At 28.2% G+C, this 25,475-nt stretch overlaps 1 protein-coding gene across 4 annotated transcripts in view; it reads right to left on the bottom strand.

Moving 5' to 3' along the window:
- Window positions 1–25,475, bottom strand: part of LOC140664669 (otoferlin) — a 38,449-nt gene that overhangs the window by 6,514 nt on the left and 6,460 nt on the right. The window contains exons 2-18 of one of the 4 annotated variants that reach the window (XM_072889997.1): window positions 24,967–25,025; window positions 20,407–20,595; window positions 18,010–18,281; window positions 11,955–12,210; window positions 9,925–10,101; window positions 9,616–9,678; window positions 9,163–9,247; window positions 5,417–5,760; window positions 4,533–4,843; window positions 3,992–4,235; window positions 3,575–3,811; window positions 2,975–3,283; window positions 2,753–2,905; window positions 2,012–2,212; window positions 1,683–1,934; window positions 1,273–1,323; window positions 105–412 (exon numbers count right to left, since the gene is read on the bottom strand). In XM_072889997.1, coding sequence (XP_072746098.1) covers window positions 105–412; window positions 1,273–1,323; window positions 1,683–1,934; window positions 2,012–2,212; window positions 2,753–2,905; window positions 2,975–3,283; window positions 3,575–3,811; window positions 3,992–4,235; window positions 4,533–4,843; window positions 5,417–5,760; window positions 9,163–9,247; window positions 9,616–9,678; window positions 9,925–10,101; window positions 11,955–12,210; window positions 18,010–18,281; window positions 20,407–20,595; window positions 24,967–25,025 — 3,511 coding nt within the window. Of the gene's footprint in view, window positions 1–104; window positions 413–1,272; window positions 1,324–1,682; window positions 1,935–2,011; window positions 2,213–2,752; window positions 2,906–2,974; window positions 3,284–3,574; window positions 3,812–3,991; window positions 4,236–4,532; window positions 4,844–5,416; window positions 5,761–9,162; window positions 9,248–9,615; window positions 9,679–9,924; window positions 10,102–11,954; window positions 12,214–18,009; window positions 18,282–20,406; window positions 20,596–24,966; window positions 25,026–25,475 lie in introns of all 4 variants that reach the window. The other 3 variants (XM_072889996.1, XM_072889999.1, XM_072889998.1) reach the window with 3 other exon arrangements.

A 25,475-nucleotide genomic window follows, 5' to 3' on the forward strand; every position in this document is an offset into this window, starting at 1 on the left:
GTTCTATACAGTTTACTTTAATCATTAATCTCTATTTAAAACGAGAACTAAGAAATATAAAAAATCTTGATTGAACAAACAATTTAAAAAATGGACAGCATTACCGATATTTCGCCAAAGTAGGCCGGATTCCTACGGGCACCGGAAGAATCGGGCCTTGATCCTGACCGGAACCCGGAGTCTGAGAGCCGCAGCTGGGATCTTTGGGATCAGGCAAAGTAGGAAAGCCATAATCTTTAGTAGAGGGATATTCCAACAATTCAAATACCGCCAAAAGTTCACCAGCCCTCGAGGCACCTCTAGTGACGTCATACCATTCCAACGACGGCGGATATTGCGGAGGAGTGTAGGGTTCAGAGGCGAGCTTGACATGAGGTCGGGCAATCGCTCGTCCGATATATTCCGATTTTCCCTGAAAAATCGGATTTTAGAAATTCCGATGCGTACGAGGCAAAAGTGTCACTCATCAACTATGTGAGAATACTAGGAAATTGTGTATAAGGGGGAAAGAGCAACATCATTTAAATTCATTAGATTCAAATACGTACAGATGAAATATTTATAAACACTATAAATAATGCAAAAAAGGCTAAATTTATAAAACACAGGGAATAAATTTAGGAGAAAATAGATGATAACGTTTATATAATTTAATATAATCTGATTTAATTTTAACAAAAATATTAGAATTATATTTACGATAAAAAAATTATTACATATTATTTATTAAACGATAATATATATATATATGTTTATAATAAAATAATAATTAATAATAAGACATTTTTTAATTCTTAAGATTCATATATTATAATATTTGAGAGGCAACTCTGGATTTCATTGTTAGATTTTTTTTTTTGAGAAATAAGTTATTACAAAATATACATAAATTAATATACATATATAAATTATAATTACAATACTGTTAAAAGACAGAGAAATATATTTGCCCATTATAATAGCACAAAACCGTACAAGGTTAAGAAAACCAAGTTCTGTGTAAAAGTTATTTGCGGTTGTGCGGTTTTGTGTGCGTATGTGACTTTCCGTTGGCTACCGCAGCAGTTTCACAACTTGGAAACTTGCAGTCTCTGAAATTCCATATTCGTGAATGTTGACGTAAGAATCTGCCGCTTCGTGTCTTTACATCCTAACATTTAAATAACAAGTGCCATGCTAACAAATTATAATATTTCCGGTGCGAGTGTCATAATGTGCGTTGTGTTATCCGCCATCGTATAGGTAAATGTCAATATGTTGTTGTATACAAACTGTTAAAGCAGAGCCCTCATGCAGTGTTATGTCCATAGCTACAATATGACTCTGTAAAAAGAATGATTACGAAAATCATAAAAGCGAAATATGGTACTTCCTACCACGACGCGCTTCGCCTAGTTATATAATTCCTATTATAATCGAATCTGAATTTAAATACAAAATTAAATACAGTTTTTTCCAATCTTTGATTTTTCTATTGAACATTCTTGAATAACTTGGAATTTTATAGCACAAATTGCATAAAATTTCAGCAACGTTTAAAAAGTCCGCGAGGTCTGCTAGTTTTAACGCATTTGATAGATTTTTTACCTTAAAATGATATAACGTAAAAACAGATATTTATAAAAATAAAGGAATAAAAAGATATAGTATAATCAAACTAAAAATCAGCAAACTTTACTTACCACTTTATCCTGATCAAACAATTCGATGACGATGGACGGCGGGTCTTTCTTAATCTCCTCGGCGGTGCCATAGATCAAAATATCATCAAACAGCAGTAGTTCGTCCCACGTAGGGCTGAGAGTCTCATCGATCACTTGGGTACACTTGCAAAATTCACCGCAGATCACCCTTGCGAACGGATCGGAAAGACCGGACGCGTCGCTGCCGATCAGTGACCTTGCTTGGTACATGTGGGCCCTCAATTGAAATTTCTGGCGGCCGATTCAATGGCGCACAATTATACATTTATTTTTGGAAAGCTCTGCGAGTCGTAAAAAAAAATACATACATGTTTTTGGACGTAGTGGAGCATAATAGGCGGCAAAGCACGCGGCCTGTCTACGTTCCTTAATTCATGACCGAACTCGTATCCCTTTGGCAAATTCTGGATAAAGTACTTTTTGTGCTTCAGTATCCCCAACCACATGTAGATCTGCAATTTCGTTTGAATCGCCCATCCTGAGGGTCCGAACCTTTTTTTACCTGGAAGCTATATATGAATTCTACTCAATGCGAGCGTATGTGTGTGTGTGTGTATGTGTGTGTGTGTGTGTGTGTGTATGTGTGTGTGTACGTGTATGATTATTTAAATAATAACCAGATGTATATTAATTTAGGATTTAATTTTTCAATATATATGTGCTCTTTTCAATATTCATGCATTATTATATTGAATTTTCTCGAATTATGTAAATTTAAAAAGATAAATAATAATTTATATTAAACACATACAGACATTTTTGTACAATTATATTTTGCAAAAATTTATAAATAGAAATAATTGTATTATGAGTTTATTTTTTTTTTAAGTTTAGTTTTAAAACATTTAGGCTCGATTGCATCAACATTATTTTGGCTTCAAGCCAGACTTAAATATATGTCTGTCTTTATTTATTTAGAAAGAAAGATAAAAATAGACACATGTTCAAGTCTCATTTAAATCCAAAATAATGTTGATGCAATCGGGCGTTAATTATAAAAAAGATTGCATATTTACAGACTTAGCACAATTTTTAGTGTACTTACTTACCTTGAGGAACATAGTCTGCACTTTGCCACAATGTCGACCGCATTCCTCGTCGACCACCGAGTAGATGAGTTCACGACTTGATATCCTTTGGTAGGCGACTCGTCTACCGGAGCTGATCACCCAGATGAAAATGTCCGGCAGAGAATCTTGCGGCTGCAAAAAAAAATATTCAGAGTCATTTTATGAAGCATATACGATGACATTTAAATGACGACTACTAACATCATCGACGAGGAATTTTAATTTCTGCAGATAGCTCTGAGCTGTCTTCAATCTTTCTTTGAAGCTACTTTTTGTCACGAGTGCCTTGAGGTTGCGCGACATGATCGCGATATTTTCCAGCTCCCGCTGACACAATTTCGTTCGCTCTTTGTCCAGCTTCGTCTTTCCGACACCTGGACCGGTTACGCTAGATTTGCTAATACTGACATACCGGTTACAGTTGGCGCTCAGCTCTTCGAGGGTAGATTTTAGAAGCTTCTCGCACGTTGAGTCTTCTAGGTGCAACTGCACCTCTGACAATCCTTCCTCCTGGTAAAAATACAAAGAAAAACGGTCATCGATTTTATACAAGAGTATAAAACCTTTCTCTCTCAAGAAAAAGATAACTGTTTGATTGAGGTAATTGCTCATCAAATAATTTCGATAAAATAAAACTGAACATTTGAAACAACGTTGATATGTTATAGCAATGTTTTAGGATAAATGAAATATTAGTGGATAATCAAAATTACCTTCAAGATCAAGGCTTGTGTAATCAAGGTCCGGTTAATTAACTTACAATTAAATCTATAAACTGCTATAATCTATAAAATGCTGTACCATTTTATCAATGATTTTGCCGATAATATTGCTGTTATACATTCTGCGTCTATAATCCGGCCACGTGCTTCTGACGTGAAGACACGGCTTGTCATCCCAGTAGGGTAGAAAATAATAAATTTTATCGTGTGTCATCGGCTTATTAGCCGGTGTGGTACTCTGCCAGGATCCAGCGAGCACTTCCTGTAGATCATCCTCTTCCCCGCTCGTTCCACCCCTCGATCCTACATCGTACATCTACGACAAGCGAAACAAATTTCAAAGTTTCTCTCTAGAAATGAAATTTAATCTCTTTAGGATATTTCCTTTGAATCTCATTTCCTTTTTCTATAAAAAAGTCTGATAAACTGATATTCTTTGATAAGAAATCTTTTCAGGTGATTAGTTTCCCAGAATTAATTGAATAAGATTTTTCACCTTGAAACTTTCATTGTGACCGTCCAGAGCGTTGCCCGCATTTCCGATCGATATTTCAAAGTACATTGGCTTGTCGCCGAGTTTCTTATCGATCATTGTAGCATCCATGATCGTGGCAAATAGGAAGAATTCCTCATTTCTTGCATACGCAGCTTCGTTGATCGGTACCGTTGGTTCCATTTCCACTTCCGACGGTGCCATTTCGACATTATCGGTAATCTCGGTTCGTATCGCTATCAATAGCCTAAATGTGAACAAAAGTCGCTAATGAAGTAAAGTTGTAATTTTCTATGAATTTTATAATAATTTTTTTATATCTTCAACTCAAGTTTTAATTTAGTTTATAGGTGTATTATTAATAGTTGATACATAATTCTATTTTTAATTATTAATATGATTATTAATTAATTACTAATTAATATTTAGTAATTAATATAATTATAATATTAATTATATTATTTGTATAACAATGTATATAAACTATTTTATTGTTAAATAAAATGATAATATAATGAAAATGATGTATTTTGTTACACAATACCTTGCTCTATAGGAGATTCCTTCGCCCAAGCCGGTGTTTAATGTCGAATGCTCGTCTATGAGGCTATAATCTCTGATGCTGCCATAAAAATGAATAAACGCTGGACCAAAGGTCGGCAAGAAACCTTTCTCGCCATCGTTGCTGATTTGTTTCAGGTCGACGAAGTGTGTACCGATGACAGTAGCATGCACTGGATCGTTATCGCATAATTGTATCTTTATCCTCTGACAAAGAGGAGGAAACATCTCGGTGAAAACTATCTGTTCATTCCATATTGGAGCATAGCTATTTCTCTTCACACTTGTTTTCCCCTAAAGTCCCGTAAACAGAAAAATATTGAATTACCTCCATAATGTCTACTTTGTTTAACATTATGTTTTACTTAAATTAAAAATGTATTTTCGACAATATGAGCGAAATTAAAAAAGATTACAATCGCAAAAGATAAAGATGAAGAAAAAAATGTGATTTTATATTGTGTTATGAAATTTATTTACAATTTTTTTAGTTAATATTTGTATTAATTAATAAAACTAGCGGAACATTTTCAAGATAATATTTTTAATTAATATAACTGACTTTATAGGTGATTTTTAATACAGAAAATAAGTTATGAGAATAACAATTATAAAAATAATGTTTTTTGTCTTTGCTCGTATACATTATAAAACAAATTTATTTTTTAAATGAAAGCATTTTTAATATTTAATTTTTTATGATTTTTAAATTTATATTATATACAATTTTTAATTTATATTATAAAACACGTTTTTATAACTAATGTTTGTACGATTAAAATTATAGCAATATTATAATAAATATTTTTAGATGATTTTCCAAAATCTTGATTAATTAAGTTCGTTATAAAGACACGTAGAGCTTACGCTAAGCCCAGCAAAAGACACTTGAACGTATGGGTCCACCAGATCTTTTACTTCTCCCGTAAAAGCCTTCTTCACATTTGCCATAATACTGCTGTTCATTTTCGGTAAGCCATCAGCTCTGTAAATCTTGACTATAAATCTCGCACGTTGTCTCTCGATTGGCACACCATCGGGCAATAAAAGATTGCCTTCAATGTCATCCTCGTCTTTCTCGCTTTTCGGAGGTATTTTTACAGTATCGCCCTTGCCGATGACACTTACGTCGCATTTAAGGTAACCTTTAGAACCACCAGTAATGTCATCTGGATCGGTGAGCAAGGCCCATTTGTGGTAGAACTGATGATCTAGGATGTAAGTTCACACTGATGTCGAGCCATAATAATTCATTAAAAGAAGAGAGAAATTTGCAATTAACTCAAGAAGTTTACTCTAAGAAGAAGTATCTGTATAACGCTATTTAAACAAAATTAATTTTAAAATTTAATATCTCTTATAAAACAGTTTAAAAGATATATATATAAACCTATATAATTGGAGAAAAGTGGTTATATATGAAAATAAAAAAATAAAACATTAAAAAGAATTATGCAATAATTGTTATATTTTTAATCTTTTCGAGTAAACTCCTCAGTTTTTAATTTATAGTTTACACAGTTAAACAATACATAACAATAACAATACAGAGATAAAGAGATAAAGAGAAAGAGAGACAGAGAAAGAAAGAGAGAGCAGCTGAAAATTGAGATAAGATATTTGCAATAAGAGATTTGCAGAAAGCAACCGAAAGGCTTTGTGTTTTTTTCGAAGAGCGTATAACACAATCGAAAGAATTGTACGGTTTTAATTTTACTTGATTATTTATGTGAATTAAATTTTTTTAATAGAGTGCGGTTTAATATTCCAGAAACCAAAGCAATATAAATAACTTTTTCCCGATAATCAAAAAATCATTTATCTTTTTTTTTCTTTAATAGAGGGTTTAATAGATATTTTATTCTATTCTAAGTTATACTCCTCATCCACGCATGATTTTGATATTTTATGATTTTAATATTAAGGCACATCAATGAGTGAAAATATCAACCAAAGTGTGGCTTCGCCCATTCATGAATTAATACAAAGCGTTTGTCTCTTTCATAAATAAATACATGATATTTGATAAAATAATAGCGTATTAAAAGACCGCTCGAGTATTATGTAACCTTTAATGTAATTAAACAGTTATACGATTACGCTTCATTTCACCTTTAACGACATAATCAATACTTTGCTCTCAGGACCTTTAGTCTTGCCATTACTTTATTTAAGTTTATTAAAGTATCAAAGTAAGTTAATATATGTATAATAGTATCAATCTGTATGTAAGTTGATATAATACAAGTAAAACAAAAGTTCAATGATATTGTTTATGTTATAGTATAATATTTTTTTAAACAAGAAAAAAGTGCCTTTTCAAGAAACTAAAAAGATTATATTTTATAAGAACAATTAAATATTTAAAAAATATTTAAAATTAAAATATTTGACAGATTTTTTTCAGTCCTATATTTATTTAATTAAATTTTTATATTAAATATTTATTGATTTAGAACTTTATTCTTAAAATATTTAATATTGACAATTATAAACTTGTAACAAATGGCATTCAATTTTTGTCAAGAAAATCAGTTCAATTTATTATAGACTGGTGCTAAAAAATTTATATTACCAACGAATATAGCACGTTTTTATATTCGTACTATTTCTAATAATGAATAAATTTAGAAATTTATTGCGTGTATAATCTTATTTATTTTTCCTATCAAAATAAATATTGCATCCAATTTTTTATCAATTTAAACAAACCGGAAATAATTCATATGAATAATTTGAGTGAAAGTTTATGCAATGATGAGCAATTTATTAGCTCGACGTATATGAATGATCGTAAAATTTGTAATTGTGCCACATCAGACTTCAATGTGTGTGAGAATGCGTTCAGGATTAAATTGAGCGTACACACATTTACGAAGAATGTATAATACATGCGTAAGAAATATCTATATATATATATATGTATATGCGGAGGTGAAAAGCCTAGCATGCGAACGATTCGCGATAAAAATAGAGCGTCATGTTTGTGTTTGTCCGCGCAACATATGTCAGACAAATAATGATTGATATTTCGCCAGTATTCCGTAGTTTTCTCTAACAATTTCATTTATAATGTTACTGATAAATTAGAATTATGTACGATGACTCTGCTAGATTTCAGTGACAAAAGCGTTTTTTAGAAAATGATATTATGTAAATGAATGGAATAAAATTTTCTACGTTCTATGTTTTTTAATATTTTAACAAACTTGATGTTAAAGGGAATATTATAATGAAAAATTTCTCATTACAATATAGCTCCATTTGCAAAGAAATGTCTTGATTTATTCATTATTATATTATAAAATATTATTAGTACATGACTGTGAACTTCACACAATATATGATAAGAATGACAACTTTAACATGTGTGTTTGTTTATATTTACATTTTAAGATGTTGTGCTTATTCATTTGCTAGTGGATTTTGCATATAATGATCGGAAAATGAAACGTGTGTGTTTGAAAATGTATAATAAAATTCCAGAAACATTGATAAACTACTAACATTTAGATTATTATCAATATGTGTAATGTGCAAAATAAAAAAATATGTAGTACGTAGATTGACTACCATTAAGAAGAGATCAACAGTGAATTTATTAATTTAAGTAAGATTGAACGATTTATTTTGTTTACTACGTTAAAATATAAATTTCATTAAAATATTTCAAAAAATGTATTTACGCTAAATTAATATTTTTAAAATTAATACATTTAAGCAAATAATATCATTACAACAACCATTTATCGATTAAAATTGGCAAACAAGAAAATATAAGCTCGCAAAATCCAGTTAGACTCTTAACGTGCAATTATTCAATTACGAAACATGTATCACGTGCGCGCGTATTTTTAGAGAATCTTTTAAATTCACGATCACGAAGAATTGAGAAAGCAAAACTCCACTTAGCGGGATTTTCCCGATAGGATATAGTAATGCGTCATAACGAATTTTACTGCTCTCAAAGTTTCTGGAGTTATACCGCGCAAAAAAATACCTGTCTTGCAGATACAAAGTTTGAAACTCGCGTAAGCAAAGTGCAAAGAGCGATATAATAAGGAAATACTTTACTTTTGTTAGTAACACACTTGTCGATAAAATACACTTCATCATATACCGAGCAAATATCGAGTCTCATACCGGGTGTACACTTGAGCATTTTTTTACATTAATAAAATATTTAGTTTCAAATTTTTTTTTCAATAAAGTAATATTTTCAATAACAGACGCTTAAAAAAGCATTGTTATTAAGAAAGTACTAAAGGCTTTCACACTACAATTAATAAATATATAAAATTGAATTGTTTATTTCATATACTTATAATTGACATAAGTATTTCAGATATATACAACTCTAATCAATTTATTATTTATCTATTTTTTTTTAAGTATACTTTTTACTTGTGCATATGTTTTAAGCTACATTTTTTAAAAACAGTAGTATATATTTTATGTTTCAAATACAATTTTTTAATTGTAATTTATATTTAAATTGCGCTATAATATTTTTTTTCATGTTTGTTTTACCGCGAGTCGCTCTCGAAGTATAAAATTCTTATTTACACCGAGCATTAGACTCGTATAGTCTCTGAACAATGCGAAACCTGTACCTGGTTGTGCCCATACCGTCGCGATGTCTAACTTAAAGATGCCCAGTGTTAGATTAGCGCGCAAGAGATTCCGCGATTGCTGCACCTGTGTATTATTAAAAGAGATGTGCCATTTGAACTTCTTTCTTATCTCTCTTCATTTGCGTTTTTGAACATCAATCACCTGACTCGCTATCGAATATAATTCCCGAGAGAATTAAATGTTTTTCGCAAACCATCTCTCAACGATCGATTTCCGATACGCATCTAAATATCCTCTGAATTTAATTGTGACAAGAAAATTTAATGAAGCGAAATAATTCACGAACGTGCATTTATCGCGCGACTAATTGTAAGTGCATTTCGAATGCATTAAATATTAATGGATAAATTAATTGATTCTTCTTGCTTCGCCTTTTCGGAGCAATATCATATTATAATGTATAATATAAAAACACGTGCGGATAAACTTACCGACAGCGTAATGATTTTGTCAAAGAGCATAACGGGCGGCATGTGAAAATCGAAGACAAAATACTGAAAATATAAAACAAAGAAAGAATTACTTATAGATCCATATAAAATGTAATATCAATGAATAATATGAAGATATTCTGTAACAATTATAACTTCCAATAATTTGAATAATAAAATATGCGAATTGAATAAAAATTTTATGAGAAAAATCTCATTAGTTTTACTTTTAATTATACTTTTGTATTTCAAAACTTTTTTTACTGTTTAAATCTACAATCGCGCAAATAATGTATTTCTGCTTTTTACTTCATTATAATACGGGCAATTCGTAGATTCCTTGACGCTCGTGTATTTGCGCTGATCTCCGACTTGCACACAGACTACCGGATCCATATTGAGACCAGCGAGTTGCCTCGCTTCTATGATCGTAACGCATACTTGGTAATCCTGAGCTTTCAATGCACTTTGCCAGGTGTCACTCGTCTGTGAAATCAAAAAAATTCGTCCTAAGGCATCCCGATTTAATTTCGTTTAAATTACTGAAAAAAATATGGAAAGTACAGCACCATTGGAGTGCAATGCTTTTGAATTTAATAGCAAATCCAATTGAATGCACTAGTGCAGATTGATGTAAAGGTTGTTATATGTACACAAATTTACAATGGCATAAGTAATTAAAAAAATAAAATAATTAATACTGAAAGCTATTATTATATATTATTATTTTATTGTTTACTATAAAATAATAATATTATATTATATTATTAATATTATAATAATATTATTATAATTATTTTAATGTTTTAATTACTTATATTTTAAATTCCTTATGATAACCTTTAATTACTTATATTTTAAATTCCGTATGATAACCTTTAATGTGCATCAGTATACATTAATGCATCCAACCGAATTTCTTATATGAGAGAAATACTACATATACAATTGCTAGTTGCATAATGTAACAAAGAGAAAGGCATGCTTAGAAACACATGTATTAATGTGCACATCTGTTATCTCCAAATGTTTTTAAAGCGGATAACGTTTGAAATTACAGAAGCAACATGTGAATGTTTGTTGTGAACGTAATAATTTTCTCATAAAAAATTGAAGTAAATATTGCGTGAGTCAAATAAATAAAAAAATGAAATAAAGATATTTTACTCAAAGTGTTTAATATTATTATAATATAATCAATTTTAAGCATTTTTTAAGTACATTTCTCATTTATAATATTCCCGCATTTTTCCAATGCGATATTTAAAATTTTGAGGACAAATATCAAACATAACATATAAAATATTTTTTTAAGTGTAAGGTGTAGGAAATTCATGCTTTTGCAAAAAATGACACTACTTAGTATTCTAAGAATAAACCTTATTATTTGCAAACGATTTTAAAGCATATTTCCTTCTTAAAAGTAAAGTAATATTATTTGTTGTAAAAGTAACAAGCATCGCATAAAGTTACAAAACAAAACCTACAGTGATATATTCTAAAGATAACTATATAAGATATTTATACAGAAAAATTCCTGTCTCGTTTCGCAATATTAACACCACTAATATTTTGTGACATATACGAGCAGTTATGAGATGGTTACTAGTTGAACGTAAAGAAAAAGAAAACTAAATAATTCTATATAAAAACTTTACTCGTATTTCGCAATTTATTCCTATTCGCCCTCAGAATCGATCGATTTTAATCTCATTTAGAAATAATTGAGCCATCATTTATGGACACTTGCTACACCGATATTATCGCACTAGGTAATGCTTAAAGTAATTTGCTATGACATTTTAAAGTCACTTTATATTATAAAAAGCAATAATTTTGTATAAAATTAAAAAGAATCTTGAAACTCTTATTCAACATATAAAAATATATAAATATATTTAAACATATGAAAATATAATAATATATAAAAAAATTTAATATTGAATAAAATATTAATTATAAAATTTAATATACAGAACTTTATAAAGATATTTAATATACAGAAAAATATAATTTTTATATGTATCCTATGCAATTACTATTTTTAAACTTTTAATATTACTTTTAATAATACTTTTTAAATTATGTAATATTATATATATTATATTTATATATATATATATTATATTTCAATCGTTAACATAATTTAAATATAATATATATATATTATATATATTATATTTAAATTATGTAATATTATATATATTATATGTGTGTAAAATATTTTATGTTTTGGAATATGAAATTCATAAGTGAGAATGACAAAATGTTATCTATCATTCTTATCTACGCATGTGCAACATAACATAGATTTGATCAATCATTATAAAGATATTAACCTTAGGTTTCGGTCTCTTGGCCGGTTTTACAGTCGTCTCTTCTTGCTCGGCATGTGCGCTCACTTGACTATCGTTATCGGACGTGTTTGTTTCAAGAGATGTCATGGAATTTGTACGTGAAGGTTCGTTTGAAGTTGGGCAGCTGGAATCCTGTCTGTCGAGGAGTTCTCTGGTTTCCGAGTTATTGTCACAGGACCGAGCACGTGGCGGTCTCTGCTTTCCCAATTTCAGCAAGGATCGCATGCTCTTCAAAGTACTTCTAAGGAAATGTCGTAAAAGAATCCGATATAACAATGGGATATAAACTTTCTTAAAAATTAATTCTCGTGCTAAGAAACTTTAACGGTTGAAACGGATATTCTCTAGAAACTAAGTTGTTGCTCGTCTCAATATCTTGATAAAAATATTTAATTAAGTACAACGTTCGACAAATTTTATCAAAATTTAGATTTAAAATTTAATAATGATAAACAAATACTAAAAATATAAATTGAATTAAATAACTATTTTCAACATTTTATAAATAACGAAAAGGAAATAATTTCTTTTTCTATAATATATCATTAAATATTAGCAAAAATGGGAAAAAGAAGAGTGGCAAATATTTAAAAAATGTAGACATTTTCTGATATTAAATATAAGTTTTCCACAGAAATGAATATGTCTCAGTTCATTTTAATTTATTATATCCTCTTTTTCGCAGAATATAAACCAGGGACCCGGACCGAAAGCTTTTTTCAGTTTGGTTCCGGTTAAGGTTTAATAAAACATCGAATAAGTGTTTCAGTTTCAGTTTCGGTTTCTTGACCAGTAAATAAAATCGAAAAAATTACGGTTTTTTTAAACTTTTTTTTTGGTTATAGTTACTTGTACGGAAAGAGTTTAAAGTGTAATGATAAATTTAATAAAATGACCTTTTTTTATATTTATTTTATTAAATTGTATATTTGCAGATGAGGAGAAATAAAAATAAAAAATTTTTTAAACATAATTATGTTATTTAATACAATGTTTTATTTTATGCATATCATGTGTAAAAGATAAACTAAAATGTGATTAATTTGATGGATTCAGATAGAAGAATTAAAATATAAGCGACATAGAGATAATAATTAACAATAATTAAATAATAATAAAAATTAATAATAAAAAATTTAGAACAGTTAAAAAATTTAAAAAAGGATAAAGTTATTTTACTCCAAACTAATATTTCTAAAAACTTCTTATTAAAAAATTAAGCATTTTCAGCCATATTAATTCAACTATAAAGAACAGATCTATACATAAATTAAGAACCGGAAAAAGAACCGAAAAAACCTGTTAAGCGTAAATAATATTATTAGTCCGGTTACGATTTCGGTATTACAAATTTTGTAAAATTTGATTTTGGTTCCGGTATCGAGAGGTTCATCTAAAAAAAGGGTTACGGAACGGTTTTCGATTTCAATTCCGGTTCGTTCTGAATCTCTGGTATAAACATAACTTCTCGCTTTTCTTAGTGGCTTAAAAACTATTTACTAAGATCTTATGTTTATATCTCTTTGGTTGAGTTCCTCGTTGCTGCGTATCAAAAATGTCGATACCAATCTAATAACGTTATTCTCTTTTTCTGAACCACAAAACCTCCAAATCCTGTTTATAACTGTAAGTATACAATGGTAAATTAAAATACTTTATTGAGATTCCAAATCTCATTAAAATTCAAATCTCCTAAGTTAAAAAGTAAACATCTCGAAAATTCTGAAAGAGGGAAGCAAATATTTTCTTATCTAAATTAAGTATAAAAAATATATTATAAAAAAATATTATAAAATATAAATTATAAAAAATATTATTAAACAATCCACAAAATGTACGGTTAATTTATAGATATAATAACTTTAAATACAATATATGTATATATATATATATATATATATATATATATATATATATATATAATTTAGGCTTATTAGAAAAATTAGATCTTAAATTTTATTTAAATTTTATTTCGAATTTTCTCCCTTCAATTAGAACAAAAATTTTAGAGACTTAAATGAAACCGAGATGATAACATTTACATACAATTTATGTTATCGTAAAAGATAACATCATATATCTTATATACGCCATTATAATCCGTCGGTTGAAACACATGTCATACTAGCCAAAATAAGGGCGTCAACGAGGAACCTATATATTTTCTCACACCTACGTCATGTCACATTCGTTTTACCTCAATCTTTATTGATTACAATATCGTCGCGAACGTAAGCGGCGTGGGCGGTTTTGCGGAATAAAATATGTCACAAGCACAATATTACACGTATGTACGACCACGAATTACGTTTCTACATCGAGAGGTAGTGACAGGAATTCCCATGGTACTCGCTGAGAACCTAGTTTACCGAAGAAACTGTATATATATAGTTACAAGATATAAAAGGTAGCTTTCTTTCTAATATACCGGGATAAGATTTCAGTACCTAATAAATTACATAGAGTAGTATAAATCATATTATAATTTTAGTATAACTCATATTTTCACTTCATTTTGAAAAACAAGAGAATAGGACAAATTTAGAACCAAACTGTGCAATAAGTTTAATAAAATTTTAAAGTTCAATTAAAAGCTGAACAAAGTTTCAAAGTTACTTGAGATTAAATGTATGTAGGTGTGTGTGTGTGTGTATTTTACAATAAGAAGAATTTGCATACAATTTGTATTGTCGTAAAAGATTTAATATTACTTTTACGAGTCATACTGAAAGCAACTAAGAGTTTTATTTTATAGACACACATATATACTCACACACACACACACACACACACAATGTCACAAATTTTTTATAAGTAACAGTTCAAACTAATTTAAACTCTTGGACGTAAAGTAATTTGAACGCAATCTAAAAAGCGCTAATAAAAATTGAAAATTAAATAAAGATTCGTTAGTCAACATATGTGTATTGTATATTAAAATAAATATATCCCCCATGTATTAAATCAGCGTTGGTCTTTTTATATTTTTCATGTCTTTCTAGTCTGACCTTTACGTCATTAAAGGGTTTATAGTGAACGTTGCAGTAACAAACATTAACGTATCAGTATCGTCACCGCTATTACCGGATATCCTTATTAAGCCATCTCTTCACGTTTCGATGGCATGACAATGTAACAGTACCTTATGGTAATAAGGCTAATGACGGAAGCTGCATTGGAGTGAATCGTTAACAGAGGTTACTCGTAAAAGTCGATAAGCTATAATTAGCAGCTCATTTATTCTTTTAAAATCCTGAATGGAGAAAAAAATAGATGCGACTTATGTTTACATAATGTATGATAGTAAAAAGTACACATTTTAACGGTGATGATATATGTTACTATAAACGTGGATATATTTCGCAAAAATAAATATATGAAATATCAGGTTTCTGAATATGCAACTTTTTATTTCGCAATTTCTTCAAATAAAGTGAAAAATAAATGCATTTCTTTTATACATTTCAGCAATTGAACAAAATCAATCAAAATTACATCAAAGATTTCTACAATGCTTTTCATAATGTGACAATAAATGATAAAGATTAACAATTGCGAAAATACAGCACTATAAATATTTTGCAAAAATAAATATGCAAAAAATAAATACAAAAACTTTTTGAATAAGATGTATTTTCATGCTTTCGTAAATTTAGAATAAAATAATTTTGAATAAAATAAACAAAATTTACGCATCTAAATATAATATGTATATCTTTTATACTTTTGATGACACGTAAAAAGTTAAGTAAAAAGTTGCCGAAGATACATAGATATGCATATTGCATGTAAACATCTTACAAAAATGAATATGAAAAGCAAAATTGCATAAGAAATATCGTTTATATCGAAATTGCCAAATTGGATTTAAATAAAATTAAAAATAGATAAATTTAAAGAGAGAGAAGAACAGAAAGTAACTATAATAAAAAAATTTCATGTTTCTTGAAAATGTATAATTATCTCTCTATATATGTATAAAATATAATTATATTATTATAATAATTAATATAATATAATATGATATAATATAATAATATAATATAATTATATTTTCATATTTATATATATTTATGTGAAAACAGTAAAATATAAGGAAAAAGATATTTCGTTATAATTAAGTATTACCTAATAATAAATTAAAGCAATTATAAAATTAAAATAATTTTAAGCTTATTGGCTCGTTTTGTTAAAACAACAGCTAAAATAAATTCTGTGAAAGATCCGCGCATTGGCATAAGAGTATAATGATTTATGATTGTAATAACTTATATTTTGTCAAAATTTACAATTAACAATGGGACGTTTAATGCTATTATTTATTAAAGTAAGTGATTGTTAGAAATGTTTGTAATTTATAATTTGATCAAAGGAAAATGTTAAATGTTAAATTAACATTTTTAAATTAAATTAAATGTTAAATTAACATTTCTCTTAAAATTAAAATAATTGTAAATTGTATCCTGTTTCATGTAAAAAATCAGCAATATGAAAAAATTTCAATCTTATGTGACATTTAAAACATAAATATTTGAGAAATTATAATAAAATATAGGTATTTTTTTACAAAAAATTTAACATTTTAAATTTCTCAATATACACAGCGATTAGTATGCACTTTTTTATATACATGAAGAACTTTTTACGTGTTATTTCGAAATTGTTTTAAATCAATTAAAATTTTCACTGACGCGGTAATAAAATTAAAAATTTTAATAACCAGTTGTCATGATTAAATATTGTAAGGCTGTGCTTAATTAGTTATTAGTAATATGAAAATAATTTCTTTTATATAGGTTCTTTTATATAGGTTATATATTTAGTTTCATATAAATTTGAGTAAATAAAACAAATTCACGCATAAGCTTCCTGCTAGTTTAATTGTAATTATTAACTATTAATTTAATATCTATTTTGTATTGTCTTTAAATGAAGTTTTAATACATAGTGATATATATTTTAAGCTTGTCATAATTTTCTTTAATTAACGTTTTTGGCGATGTATTCCCGTGTAATATACATATATTTAATGTAATACTACTAACAATAATGTAATTCGTGTTTACATTTTCAACACATAATTTATAATGTGTTAAAATATCATTAAAAATACAGTGATGATAATAAATTATTGCTGTTAAATAATAATATAATTTCGCGACGTTTATTGAAACAGAATATGATAAAGGCTGACAATTTATTGCGTGTCTCAATGCCAAATTGTGTAAATTCTATCATAGATAGAAATTTGTGACCGGATATAAAAAAGCAACGTCAAGTACAATATTAATTATCATTTCGACAACGCAGTATGTTAACATAGAATTAGATTACAATACAGGGATAATTTTAAGGCAAAATGAATGAAGAATACGATACCTATCTCTTGTGTGTATGTGTATGTAACGTTTATTTTGGGAGCACGCACACTACACAATCTTGAAATAATATAAATTTTATCAATGAAATATGTATATTCACGGTTGGATATATAATATTTGCGCCACTAACATTTTAAAAACTTTTTAAGTTTTTAAACCAGATTTATATTTGTAAAATAATTTGTTAGCCTTAGTTTTCATATTTCTGAAATTCTTGCTATTTGTTAATTAATTAGTTTTTCTGAAAATAATTCTGGAAATATCTCTAAGGCAAATTTACTGATGCAATTTAATCACCCATTTTGCAAATATAAAAAAATTAATTAACAAGTTGAAAAGAGCACATTGATAGCATTCCAATAATTTTACATGTGAAATTTTGAAATGTATATTTATTTTTTAAAAAGATATTACAGTATACAAACGCATGATTTGCAAAAATAGTGATTCGAGAATAAAATATGACAATATTATGATACTAATTAAAATTTGTATTTTATTTACTAATTTCATAAATTTTTATGAATAAGAATTTGATTATTTTTCATTATCATACTTTATGTACCTAATTAATAACTTTTCATTTGGGTAGGGTAAATTTTTAAAAAGTGCATCTTTGTAGTATTACATATGTTATTTTATTGCTTGTCACTCACCTCTTCCGGGTGTCGGGTGACTTATCACTAGTCGACATAGAAATGCCCTTTGATAAGAAGCCCCTTTTTAATTTCTCGGGGGTATGCCAGGAGCCCCTTCTTTTCCCGCTAGTCGTGCTGCTGTTGGCCTGCTCGAGACTTCTCTCGAGGTTCGCTATATTCTGTTCAATATCGATCAACATCTGCTGCTCATCTTCCATTATTTCTGAGGCCGCGTACGAGCTGCAACTTCCGTCCGGGGGATTGTATCGAATTTCGAAGCACACTACCGCCTACGCATAGATAGTAGCAGATTACAAAAGGGACCATTCGATAGAAGGAGGATAATTAGGCTAATCAGTCAGTGAGAGAAACTCGATATATCATGCACAGTTTTGCACGAGATCGCGTGGCTGCAACAATGACAGTTGGAGTAATGCTACAACATAATTTAGACTGTAATCTAATGGGAAACACGCATGTCCAGGAAAAATCTAGCAAGAATTAGAAATATTTGAAAAATATTTCTCTTCTTTTTCTAATATTACACTTCCCAGAAAATGGAGAACAATGTATTTGAACAGCTACACAACAGAGATCTCATATTTTTCTGTCTTTAAGAAACAAAAATAAATTTGTAGAAATAAAGAAGAAAATTGGCTGTTCTTTATCATAGTGCCTTTTTATTTTATAAAGGTAAAGAACTTCAAGGTTTATGATATATTATTATAATAATTTTATTCATATATGCATGCGAAAAAAGTATAAAATGTCAAGAGTTTTTCAGACTTAAAAAATATATTATTACGCTGTTCTCAAAATTTATATTAAAGCAATTTCTTGAAAGATTTGAGAAAATGTTTTTAACTTTTTCACCTAAATTATTTTTAATATTAAACAAGACAAATTACTTGCAACACTTTGTCTTTCTATTTTAGATGCTAATTTATATGGTAATTATAAAGGCTGATATGCAATTCAGAAATAATAAAGACCACAAGGAAAATTAATACATCTTGCGGAAAATATTTTCTAGGTCAATCACCTATGTATTTTAACTTGGTAAATAATATCTTCAATAATTCCATTTTGCTCTTACGATGACATTTCGTTTTTACAGCATTTTTTGTTATGAATAACTTGTTGTAACGGTAATCACAGCATGTTAAATGTCAGATAATAAAAATGAATTCAAAAACGGACAATTTAAAACTGTGCTTTTTTTCCAAGAATAATAGTAAACTAATAAAATAATAATAACAAAACTAGAATTATCAACAATATGTAACAATAATTTTGGTCTTATTCTTTTTCTAATACTTGCCTAATTAGATAATTAATATACAAATACAAGAGAGAGAAAGAAAAAAAAGAGAGAAAGAAAATTTATTAATTATGGTTGATTCAAAATTAACTAAAATTTATTAAATTTTTCGATATATCATATAACGGCTAATAAGTTATTAAGAGAATAAGTTTTATTTGTTTATATTTCTGTCTATTCGAAGGAAAAAATATTGTATGTAGAAAGAGAGAGACACTTAAAGAGTGCATGTTTATCAAGTTACGTTACTTGTACCCGAGTGCATTTGTCTATTTAAAATGTTACCGTGTCAGTCACGTAGGTACTTTTTATGCAAAAATGTACTCCGGGACAAAGCATTTAGTATCATTGCTGTGAGTAGAAAAAGCATTGGGTAGAAATAAAATTCAAATTACGATCTGAGGTAAATTAGGTTTTAATGAAATATATACAAATAGTTGAAACACATCTGTCACATTTGCTTTGTTTCTCGTTGCTTGAATCATAAATATCTCGTGCTCTAATTTCTTTTTGACACAAGGACGTTAATTTAAAAACTCATTTAACAATAATAATAATAATATTATTGTAAATCGTAAATTTCTATGGGTGCATTAGCATTTGCAATTTCAATGGTTTGATGGATGGCTTGCATTTAGCAATGTCTTTAAAAGAACTGAAAATATTTGTACGATGGTTGGAAATGTTTGCATATACAAAGTGTCCGTAAAGGTCAGGGCCAAGTTTATATAATGTGTTAATGGATCGAGTAAGTGAAAAAGTTTCAATAAACTTATAGAACTAATTAGACGACACATGTCAAGCGCGTAGATTAAAATTAAGATATATATTATTCGAAATTATTCGAGATTATGTCTGTGGAAAATACTAAAAGAGAGTGAGAAAGAAAAACATTTATATAGAGAGAATGTTAAAGAAAATGTTATGAGAAAAAATGCCAATATCTTGCAGATAGTAGATAGGATATCGATGCTATTTTTTTCTTTGAATACAGATGAAAAATTGTGATATGCACGCGTAGATATATGCACGCATATATATACGTATTGTGCGATTACATGTTCACGATTATTCGTCTCGATATCAATACGTACCGGAAGCGGTTTGTTATTGAGGTCAACTAAGGAATCTGAAACCAAGATCCTTCCTTCGCGCACCACCGTCTGTAATACCAATCCGTATCTCGCCGCGATTTTTTCGTTTCTCAGGACTCCACGAGACACAACTGCCAATTGTAACACTTCTGCTTCATCCACTGGTCTTCCTAAATTCCACGTGAAGCTCTGAAAACAATGAATGAATTATTTAGAACGCGCATATAAAGAATTTCTTTTATTACATTCCACTTAATTTAAATTAATTTAAATTCTAATAAATAAGAATTCGATGAAAGTTATACTGACAGATATTTGTTCTACAAAATTCAATTTTTATTTCTTCCTTTTACAGTGTTTTCTTTTCTAACAATGTACTATTCAGCGATTAAAATAAAGTATATTCTGTAAAATAAAGTGTATATATATATATATATATATATATATATATATATATATATATTTCTTTATAATTTCTTTATAAGATAAAATTAAACATAAATTAAGTACTCAATATGAATTAGAAAAAAAACTGTAATTTATCTTTTATGTCATTTTAAAAACGTTTTATATATGATTATTTTTTTACTTATCATTTAATAAAGTCAGTAAAAATCACTACATTTATGTCACAGATTACAACCACAAGTTTTAATCTCCTTCGATTTTTAATTTTTACTAAAGAGCTAAATTCATCTAATTTTCAAAACCGTTAATATAAATAAAAAAAAGTAGAAGAACAAGACTTTCAATTTTATTTTGTAATTCATTCTTAATTTGAGAAGTGTGAGATGTATTTACAGATTAGATACGCAATTTAATTTCTCTTAGTTTCTTTTACTCATTTTTTGCAGAATAAAAAAGTAAAAACATAAAAAAGTTCAGAATAAAAAAAGTTGTCTTTATATCAAAGAAAAACATTCTTTCCTTTGTTACTCTTGCTACTATAATCGAGGTAATTCGAATAACGATCGTGAGCTTGCACGCATTCAGTTCACATGCACGTGTGAAAAACGCACGAGAAATAGCATGACATATGACAAGTGGATGTATAAATAAAAATAGTAGATCAATAAATTAAGTACGAATAAACGTTTGCGAGAAAAGAACGATATTTAAGAAAGAATCGATATTGAAAACACTCCAAGAGACTTGCTAAAAGATGATCTTTATTATTTACGCTCGAAAAAGCACGAGATTTTCTACGGGATTTTTGATATAGTTATATCCATCAACGCGCTTGTTTCATTTCTCTCTTTCTTTGAACATAAATATATTTAAAAAAATGATCATTAAAAAGAATTATTAATAATGAAGTTATGAATTCCTTGTAAAAAAATAGTTTATAGACCTTCTGGAGAATTTTTCATAAAGTCAGAAAATGCTTTATCATCTTTAAAATTTCAATTCTAATCGATAATAAATAGCAATTGATTTAATTCTTCTGAGGGGAAATCAAGGTTTAATAATGAAAAATAGTGTGTTCTTTGAGCTTTACATTTGATACGTTTCTTTATGCTTCACATTTGGCAATTGTTGTTCAGTATCAATACGAAATAGAATAAAGTAGAACAAAACTATATAGAAAACCGTTTTACAGTTTCAAAGACTAAAAATTTCATTTTAAATTTAAATAGAAATTCTTTACATCTGTATCATATGTAACTATTCTTTGTATCTGTATCACATGTAACTATTTTTTTATTTTTTTAATTCTTGTTTGCAACAAACATATAGGTAAAGAAATGAATAAAAATTTTTTTTCCAAAGTTTACGGATATATTTTTAATATTTTAATATTTTAATATTTTAATATATTTTCTAATCTTATTATTAACTATATTCTTCCATCTTTTGTATTAATTTGTAAATAAACAAGAATTACAAAAAATTAACTTTATATTCAAGAAAATCTTAAAGTTTTTTCTATTTGGCGTTTAATTGGATTGTTTTAATTATATACATTGTTTTTCTGCTAGAAGAGAGAACTTCAGAAAACTGATCCCTGTTATCGAAGAGTTACACAATTCCATGAGTTACTCGTAATTTATTTTTTAATTTATTTACATTTTATCAAAACTTTACAATGTTAAGAAGAGAAAACAAAATCATGTAAAAGCACCGTACAATTGCGATTCTCCAATTTACGAAGGTACATATACATTGTTCATTTATACAGATTTCACATGTCTATCAGTTATATCATGTTACTGTCCGTTGGCTGTCCGAGGCTATCAGAATATTGCGAAATGTTTATTTTCTCCATAGATCGTGTTTACGAGAAACGATACGTTGGTCCCGGACAAAACTGTCAGAAGAGTTTCTTCAACATAGAAACACTGTAATGGATTGGTTTACGTTGACATCGTTAAATTGAGTTTTCGATGCTTATTACAGCTTTCGTATCCTGTGCAATCACGATGCAAGTAATTAGTTCAGCAAATATTTTATATTCATACAAACTTTACAATTTCCTATGTAGGTTAATATACCCGTTGGAAATATCATAGTTTGCCCTTTTCACAACAATTTGTGTCGTTTGTATATATCACGAACACGTACATATATCAAAGTTTTTATTTTGCAAGAGAAGAGACAATAACAAAGAGCTTTTTCGCCATTGAATCCACGTGCTATTGACGAGTTATCGCAAACAATAAAATGACGATGAACATGTTTTTATAGATAAAATCAACGATTAAATTTGCATCAAATTGAGAAAGGTATACATTCGAATCGCATCATTTCCGGTGAGTATATGTTATCTTTGTTAGGACAAATATGTCTTTGTACAGGATTGTAATGGCTCACTTCTCTATAGAGCCGGACCTAATGCGATGCTCTCATCACAGTGAAAGACGCTTTGTGAAAGATATTTATCGGTTCATTTAAGATCGTGAAAACAGTCACGTTTTCACATTCTCACGACCATCTCGTATGATGGTGAGCACGCGGACTTTATCACGTATCTTTTCCTCGTATCTTTTTCTGTGACATAAAAGCTGAATGGAATGGTTTGCCGCAACGTAGTAACATCGGTCGTGCACATTATGTGTACATAAAATCGGGATCTCATCTTGCGTTGATGATTATTATCAATCATAGCGTACCCTCAGGTTCTTACCTATCTCATAATGAATCCAGTGTTACAACTACACTCTTACGTAATTATAAGTATCTTTTAGATTTAAATAGTTCTTAAGTATAATTTATATTATAAACTTAACAAGGAAACTTTTGAGAGAGAAATTCTGATGAAACTTTCTTTGGAATTCTCCTTTTTAATTTAGAGAAATGTGCAAGCTAGAAGCTTATTAGGATAGAATAAATTCTATTTCATTTACGGTTAACAAAGGTAATAATTACTGTCAGACTAACATTTTCTTTTTGAACGTCTTTTTCATTTATCTTTAAAGAATCAAATTATTTTTAATCGTACGCCGTTGCCTTGACATTTCACATTCGATCTGTATCCGTTTTATTATTCCCTCTGTAATTGTGTCGAGTACTAGCAACAATTTATTTTTCTGTTTGCGAATATAACACTGAAAATTATTCAGAAGCGATGTCTAAGTGATCTGATTCGTTTGCAATATAGGGCGTGACAGGATCGTTTTTTTACCAGATGATACGCACATTTGCTACTCTGACGCTCACAACATACACTCATAACAGGCCATCAACACTCTATTCGAGAGGCTATTATCGCGATAGTATTGCCATTATTGCTATGTACTAACAGAAGGTTATTTTACGAAAACAAAAGAGATATGAATTTAATTATAACTATATAATAGAATATTCTCGAGAGAATACTTTCTGAACATAAATATTTTCTGTCTTATAAAATGTAACAGCAATTAAATTAATTATAACAATTTATCTTTATCTTGTTATGTTTTAAGTTATCCTTAATTAAAAATAAAAGATTTTCAACATTACAAATATTGTTAATAAATTATTTATTAAACAGATATAAGACTATTTTTTAAAATATTTTCAAATTCTTGATTTTTTCTTAATTTTTTAAATTATACAGCTTTATATTAAATAAAACTGTTTTTTGTTACATTTTCTTTATTAAATATTATTAATAATAAAGTTTAAAATTCTTGTGACATTTATTTTATTTCATAATTATTATTTTTAATAAATATTATTAAAAACAAAGTTTAAAATTTGTTTGATTTTTTCGATTGAAATTTTAGAACGAATTTAAAAAAAAAAATGTGTCGTAATCTAATACGTAAAATGACTCCAGAACAGAATCCAGAAAAGAAAAAAGATAGCATAGCGAAGATTTCTCAGTGGAATTGGATCAACTTTGTAGATACAATAGTTTGTAAAAAAGTCAAAACAGCTTTTCTCATATTAAACGTGATCTTGTTCGTTGCACACATCATTAAAGCGCAAACTTAATCTTTGATATAGATATGTATTTTCGCGATTTTATAAGCTTATCATAGATTTAGCGTTGTCATATTCCATATAAAAATGGAAGTTAAAAGTAGAAATAAAAATATAAGCATTTTAAGTAAACAAAGAAGAAACACATTTTACCTGTTCCACCTCAATAATGTTCTCATTGTCTTCAAGATTCGTTGAATAATGCGATACCTCTGCAACAGATAAAAAAAAATACGTTTTATATATATGAAAAAAATTTAACATTTCATATATTTCATTATATATCGTGTGTAGAAAAAAAATATAATTTTTAGAATAGAAATTCTAACAATATATGAAATATTAAATATTAAAAATTAAAAACGAGACGCTCATGTTTGATACGATAGTATGATTTACACACAATTGAAATTAGAGAAAGTATATATGTATATATATAAATCATTACATAATATAATATATACGCGTTACTATTGGCGCTATGGTTACTATATTACTTTTATATGTACAATTACTAGTTACTTTTTTAAGTAGATTTAAATTTATAAAACCAAGAGAAAATGCTTATATATAAAATAAGATATAAAATGTAAAGTATCTAAATTAATACAAGTAGCATGAATAATTTTGAAAATAAAAACTTTTTCATGTTTCGCAAATTT

Source organism: Anoplolepis gracilipes, chromosome 4 (genome assembly GCF_047496725.1).
Source record: "Anoplolepis gracilipes chromosome 4, ASM4749672v1, whole genome shotgun sequence".
In the NCBI taxonomy this organism is placed as follows: Eukaryota; Metazoa; Arthropoda; class Insecta; order Hymenoptera; family Formicidae; genus Anoplolepis; species Anoplolepis gracilipes.